Genomic DNA, 7,500 nt, shown 5'->3' with positions numbered 1-7,500 from the left:
TAGATAAATAAATTGAGGAATTTGTACCGGAAAGAGATAAATAGGAATTTCATTATCTTCTCCAAGATCATTCAAATTCAAAATGAGGGAATGTCACCTATTTCTATTTTTTTAACAGTAACAAGAAAAAGGAGGATTAGAAAATATGATTAAATGTTCACAAAATAAAAGGTTTTTGTAAAGAAAAGACAAAAAAAAACATTGAAAATTTAATTATCTATATACACAAACTACTTTTAGTCACAACAAAAGGAGATTTTAGCGTCTATAGCAAAAAAAAAAAAAAAAAAAAAAATCTCTATGAACATGAATATATCGATTCATATGGCGACACAAAAGTCTTCAACATATAGCGAATTTGGCGTAATAATTTCCCCCTGTGACCTCTACATCCCTACAGCACTCTCTCTCTCTCTCTCTCTCTCTCTCTCTCTCTCTCCCTCTCTCTCTCTCTCTTTAGCATTCAAATTGCCGCCGGTTCCACTAATCTCTCAACTGGTCTGCTTTTTTTTTTGGGCTTTTTTTTGCAAGTCTGATACAAAAGGTACTTAGATATCACTAGCATACATAATATATATAAAATATATATAATATATATATATATATATATATATATTACATGTATATATTTCTTATCTAGTAAGCAAGCAAGAAACACCCGGCCACTAATTATGAATTCGAGATAAAGATGTGGATATTTCCAGAAAAAATTCATCCTGATCCTACGAAAGAGATTAACAAGGTCAAGACGAGAACGAGGAAGTGAGTCACTTTCTCAACCTGAATGCTGACACATTAGCATCGAATGCTGTGGCTGTGGTAAATGTAATACCCAAATAGAAAGACAAGTTAAGTAGAGTCAAGATGAAGGTGTAATAAGGACCAGAGGAAGCGGTTAACCACCGCAAACCAGAATCATTACCCTGTTGACGATGGATTTTGAGAAAGGGGCTGAACATTCGGAGAAAGCGCAAGATGACCGAAAATGCCTCTCGAAGCGGAACAAAATACTCGTAAAAACAACTGACAGTGACGTAAATAACGGATAATAATTCTTTACGTTTCTGATTACTGAAGGAAGGAAGGAAGAGAGAGAGAGAGAGAGAGAGAGAGAGAGAGAGATAAAAAAAAAGGGCTGACAACACAAGGAAGAAGGTACTCGGTTACGCATGTGATATAACCAAAACAAAAACAGCGAACATTGAACTCTGCAACAGGCCTGGAGGCTCGACTGCGGTGCACAGCTTGACCGGGGATCCTTTTCACCGCTGACCTCAGAGAGAGAAGAGAGAGAGAGAGAGAGAGAGAGAGAGAGAGACTCATGAGGTGAATGTCCTCTCGTGAAGCTGAAGATATATAATTCCTTGGTCTTTCAATGCTGCTCACGCCAAGCTCTAAGAAAAAAAAAAAAAAAAAAAATCCGAAAATGACATCCTCCGATACATCGGCATTGAATCACTAGGAGTTTCCAAAGCTTAACCACCGAGATCTGGCCAGAATAACACGATTTTTAAGTTAGGATGTTCTCCCCCTCCCCCCCCCCCACACCCCCCACCCCGCCCTCTACCACCTCCAGAGCGCCGACTGAGATTATATAAAGGGGACGATGCCTTTTCAAAACCGCATTTGGTTTCTAGCATTTCCAAGGAGAGGTCGCACCATGAAGGTAGGTTCTCCTGATACTGGGGTTTGGTCGAGACACCCGAATTGATAAGCGTATTTATGTGACTATTTTATCTTATGTTTTCAAGCACATTTTCATCCAAAGCTACACCAAGTAAACCGAAGGAAGTTATTGTGTCTTTTCAAAGGGTTTTTGGTGAGATAAGTTCATCCATACTCTTCGTCTCTAGAAAATTTAAAAGATAGCTAAATTGTGGTACTAAATTGCTGTAAAAAAAATCTTAGCGATATAGATGATAATATAATTAAAGAAAAAAAAAGGAAATCCAGGGGAGGATGAACTGTGAGCGATATAGATGATAATATAATTAAAGAAAAAAAAAGGAAATCCAGGGGAGGATGAACTGTGAGTGAGGAACAAAATCATACTGAAACCACTAAACTATAAATAGTTTAACCCTAAGGTGGTCAGTAAATAATATAGAGCTGTTTTAAAAGCCTCGAGTTATTTTGTCAAAACTGTGAATATTTCAGTACTAATCCTATTTTTCCATCGTCTTATTATAACCAAATGGTTAATCTTTCTTTTACTTTTTTTTCGGGCTAATTATTCCCAGTACCGCCCCCTACCAAACACCTCAAGCCTATGGCAAGTTTCAGTAATAGCCACGAGTGGAAACTATTCAGCAATTTTTGACACGCATTGAAAGTCACCCATACAAATATTGCCCACAACCAATTTGGTTGATCTCTCATTAGCTTCTTTCGTCACCTGAAAATCCTTCAAAATCAGTCGAACGACATACTGGGACCTGGTTCAAGTTCAGGTCAAGGTTAAGGCTGTGCCTATGTAACGGCGCCTCAGTCGAAGAGTCACGCTTGATGTGCCGTTTACCCGTCGGAATTTAGGTACAAATCTACGATTTCTATGTCCCCTTTTCATGTGCGTTTGACAAAGGTCCCTCATTTTCGTGACGAAGCTTACGAAATAAATCGTGGGATGTGAGGCAATGATTAGAGCGTGAACTTGAGAAGATTCTCGTTTTCTTTTAACACCGACAAATTCCGTCACAGATGAGGCTAAGGGTTAGATAGGCCTGTGAACTTCTAATACTTTTTTTGCGCAATGATGCGAATTTTTTTATCACTGAAAGCTAATTCTACGAAGTTACTTAAGGAATTAATAAACAAAACAACTGCCTCGATAAAGGAAAAGAAGTACGATATCAGCTTTTATACCAGTGTTTGCTGGGTAATGTACGTGGCGATAGATCGCTAAGTCCAAGACCAACAGATTTAGATTGGGATATGAGAGAAGCCATACCCTCTTTCTCTTATAGTCTACTACTTGATCTAAGGCTTAAAACACATAAAGTGATGGAGACTAATTACACAAAAAAGCCCATTGTAAACAAGATCATCCTTTACCGTAGGTATTGTAAGCTCTTATACAATCAGATAAATACGAGATATTTGCGGAAACTGTCAAATTGTGGTTTCTCAGTTTACACCGTTGGATTGTGGAACAGTGCCCCTGACGATGTTGGGCAACTGGAAGATGCAATGCATTACTACCATAAAGTAATTCCCCTTGTATTTTAATAATTTACTTACATTTTTTCTATCTATTTATTAATTTGTTATTTTAGTTTTTCTTTCCTGAAAAAATATCTCTTGTTTCTGAACTTTCAGGTATCATCTTAACCTATTTCGAATGAACACCTCAATCTTCTATGGAACTAGAATTTCAAGGCAATGACCCCTGTAGGCTTGTTCCATATGAACAGGGTTCATCTATTAAAAAAAAAAAAAAAAGAAAGAAAAAAAAAAAAAAAAATAATAATAATAATAATAATAATAATAATAATAATAAAGGGAAAAAATGGATAAGTATCAAAACCTGAAAAGAGAAATAAGAAGGATATGGGATATGCCAGTGGAAATTGTATCCATAATCATAGGGACATTAAGCACGATCCCAAGATCCCTGAAAAGGAATCTGGAAAAAACTAGAGGCTGAAGTAGCTCCAGGACTCATGCAGAACAGTGTGCTCCTGGAAACAGGGTACATAGTGAGCAAAGTGATGGACTCCTAAGGAGGCAGGATGAAACCCGGAACCCCACACTATAAATACCACCCAGTCGAATTGGAGGACTGTGATGGACCAAATAAATAAATAAATAAATAAATAAAATAATAATAATCAGTAGAGTAGAAAAAGGTGTTTTCATGAACTATTCAGATTTATACTCATATTTCCTAAGGATTGTTGTCAATCAAAATCCTATTGTGACTCTCACTGGAATATCAGAGGAATTTGCATTACTGGAACATGACTGGATTTCTTCTTCTTCTTTCCAGGGTCTTCAGATAGGCTTGATCTGCTGCCTGGCAGCAGGAATCCTCGCCAACCAGAGCGGTGACAGCAACAAGCGCTTCCTCGGGGGGAATCCTTTAGTTGGAGGCATTGGAGGAGTGCACGGAGGCGGCATCCACGGGGGAATTGGACCTATAGGAGGAGGAATCCATGGGGGAATCGGACCCGGAGGCATCCACGGGGGAATAGGACCCGGAGGCATCCATGGGGGTGGAATTGGTGGAATTGGTGGAATTGGTGGTATCGGTGGTGGTTCTGCTACCTGCAGGTACTGGTGTCGCACTCCCCAGGGCCAAGCCTACTGCTGCGAAAATAACCACCAACCCCAGGGACCCGTTGGGGTCAAGCCCGGCTACTGCCCTCCCGTGCGACCTGTCTGCCCGCCGGTGAGGAACTTCGGCCCTCCGCAGACCTGCTCCAACGACTACTCCTGCGGCGGCGTCGACAAGTGCTGCTACGACACCTGTCTCGAGGAACACGTGTGCAAACCTCCTCAGGGATCCGGTGGTTTTGGCGGCTTCGGGGGTCCGTTTGGACGCTGATCTCTTTATTTATTCATTTAAAAGTGGCATTACCCATGTCTGCTGAATATTGTTGAATCCTTTTGTTTTGTTTTGAATAAATTAATTGAATAAGTTAAGAAAATATGTCAATGGTCTTTTTATAGAACGTTTTTTCCATTAATCAACCTTTTTTTCCACCTCTGTTAAAACGGACTAGTTTAATCTGTGGGTGTTTAGAGGTCAGTTTGAGTGACTAGTTGCGTATTGGGACTATGGAGAGAGAGAGAGAGAGAGAGAGAGAGAGAGAGAGAGAGAGAGAGAGAGAGAGAGAGAGAGAAGTGTTATAATAAAGGAGAGACAACTATATGTTATTCCTACTCAGTAACATACAAAAAGGTAATGTATAACTTCATACTATGTATAACCAACTCAGTAATTTGTACTGGAATTCTGGGAAACTGGAAAGACGAGACGGTAAATATAGGAAAGAAAACGAAGAAAACGAAAGAAACAGAAGTGTAGAAATCTCCCAAACTCCCGATAAAGGTTTTCGAAGTTTTCGAAACTTTGCGAATGGTTTATGGCCTAAATAGATTGAAAATCCCTGTAACATTAGTCCCTAAATTCCGTAACATCTCATGAATAAACAAAAAAATAACAATGGACTTATTTAAATATTACTAATGCCATATGAAAATGATCATGCAGGGTCACCTCGAAATTCAAACACTAGAAAACCTGAAAGCACATAAAAGCAACACCTTAAAATCTAAGCCGTCTTTGATAGTAAATTTAAAGAGAGAATGTCACCTTGAAGTAAGTATAACTTTGTAAGGACGGAAATACCTTAGGTAAAATATGTTACTGTAAAAGACGGGTCTCGGAGCATTTTTGCGTAGAGGGCATGATTTTGGGCACGGCCTGGGTTCTGCGTTTAGGTTCTGGGGAAGGAAGGTGGTACGAATTCGAGGCCTGAGGAAGGGTGGGGAGTGCAGCTGGGGATGACAGCATTCTGTATCCCACTTCTGGGGAACTATAAGAGGTCTTGATCTAAATTCTGATTTTGATATACCTGATGTTAACCTTCTTCCTAGTCAATTGAGTTTTATTCGTCTTCTGAAATTCTCATCCCACAAAACAATTTTATAATGAACTTACTCGCTTCTGTCAAAATCATGCTCTCCAAATTAGTGATGTAATGCTCCTCCCTCCCTCCTCCTATTCATATGTACATAATAGAGCGGACGCAATTACAACCTCCTGGCTGGACCACTGCATCACATCTCCACAACTTCATGATTCTATTATGACCTGCAATATTCACTACGATCTTGCAACGGGCTACGATCACATCCCATTACAGGTGTCATTCAGTACCCCATCCCTCCCTACCGTGAGCCCCCTAACTGACCGCCCACCAGTGGTAAACTGGGATTTTAAAAACCAACAGAAAACTAGATATTTTAGGGCGACCACGGAAATTAGGTTGCGGTCAATAGTTCAACCGGCGGACACCTTACTTTGTACCAACACAAATTGTAGAAATGACCACCACAAGAGGGATCTGAATGAATTCTATTCGAACATAATCTCCGCTATGCTTGCTTCGGGCAGGACTGCCTATAGATTTCGTCAAGGTAATTCTCGTAATATACCTGGATGGAATGACTTGGTTAAAGATCTGTATACAAACTCACGAGAAATGTTTTTACTGTGGAGGCAAAATGGTAGCCCCCAGGAAGGGCACACTGCATTACTAATGAGACAGGCGAGAGCGCAGTTCAAACTTGCTCTTAAGCACTGCAGGTTAAATGAAAAAAAAACTAAGATCCGATGCAATGCCTAGAAACTTAGAATCTGGTGATTATCCTCGTCTTTGGAAAGATACCCGGTTCTTAAATCCCAAAACTAAAAAGCTATCACAGAGAGTAGGGGAAGCAGTCAGAGACGAAGCTATCGCAAGTATGTATGGCGATCACTTCAACAATATCCTGAATTGCATAAATGATCAAGATTCCCGAAGGGATGTAGATAACCTCCTTACTGATAACATTCAGTTTCATTTTGCAGACCGTATTACGCCAGGTAACATCAGTGATGCCATAAACAGCCTACCTAATAACAAATCGCCCGGCTGTGATAGTCTTCCTGCAGAGGCTTTCAAATTCTGCCATCCGATAATTTACATTTTGCTAGCTGCCCTATTCAATGCGTGCATAATTCACCAGTTTCTTCCAGACTCCCTACTCTTAGTTCACTTGATACCATTAATCAAAAACAAGCTAAAGGATGCAGCTGACCCTGGCAACTACCGGCCGATTGCAATCACAACGATCGCATCGAAGATACTTGAGTCGGTTCTTCTAGTGAGACTTCTCCCCTTTCTACACACCACTGACAATCAGTTCGGGTTTAAAGCAAACCACTCAACCGACACCTGCATCTACATACTGAAAGAATCGCCGAACTACTACCTATCATCAGCCTCTCCTGTTTTCCTTTGCTTTGTAGATGTGAGAAAAGCATTTGACAGAGTAAACTACCTGAAGCTCTTCCTGAAGCTGCATAAAAGGGGCACACACCTATATCTAATTGGCAATTTACATTGCTGGTTCTCCACACAGCAATTCTGTGTCAAATGGGGTAACGTATTATCGTACACCTTCGGCTCCCTAAATGGGCTTCGGCAAGGGGGCATTCTCTCTCCATACCTGTTTAATACGTACACAGATGCCTTGAATGTTAAACTGAACTCACTCCCAATCGGATGCACTGTCAATGAAACAACGATAAACAACCTCTGTTACGCCAATGATATGGTTCTGATTTCCCCATCAGTGCAAGGTCTCCAACGACTCATCGACACTTGCCGCCAGTAATGCGGAGAAATTTGATATAATCTACAACGAAACCAAGACCCAGTGCATGTCGCTGCTCCTGAGATCGCTTAAGCATATTGCAGAACCACAAATTTTCCTCGGAAACCATCGGCTGGA

The 7,500-nt window shown here is 40.4% G+C and overlaps 1 protein-coding gene across 1 annotated transcript; it reads left to right on the top strand.

Moving 5' to 3' along the window:
* The first annotated feature begins 1,570 nt into the window (after positions 1-1,570).
* LOC135210802 (keratin-associated protein 5-4-like) lies at positions 1,571-4,654 on the top strand. Its single transcript, XM_064243666.1, has 2 exons — positions 1,571-1,666; positions 3,986-4,654. The coding sequence occupies exons 1-2, from the start codon at positions 1,607-1,609 to the stop codon at positions 4,541-4,543; spliced, it is 618 nt and encodes a 205-aa protein (XP_064099736.1). The 5' UTR covers positions 1,571-1,606; the 3' UTR covers positions 4,544-4,654.
* Positions 4,655-7,500: the final 2,846 nt, after the last annotated feature.

This window comes from Macrobrachium nipponense, chromosome 4, assembly GCF_015104395.2.
Source record: "Macrobrachium nipponense isolate FS-2020 chromosome 4, ASM1510439v2, whole genome shotgun sequence".
In the NCBI taxonomy this organism is placed as follows: domain Eukaryota; kingdom Metazoa; phylum Arthropoda; class Malacostraca; order Decapoda; family Palaemonidae; genus Macrobrachium; species Macrobrachium nipponense.
This window is presented reverse-complemented; position numbering and strand designations above follow the sequence as displayed.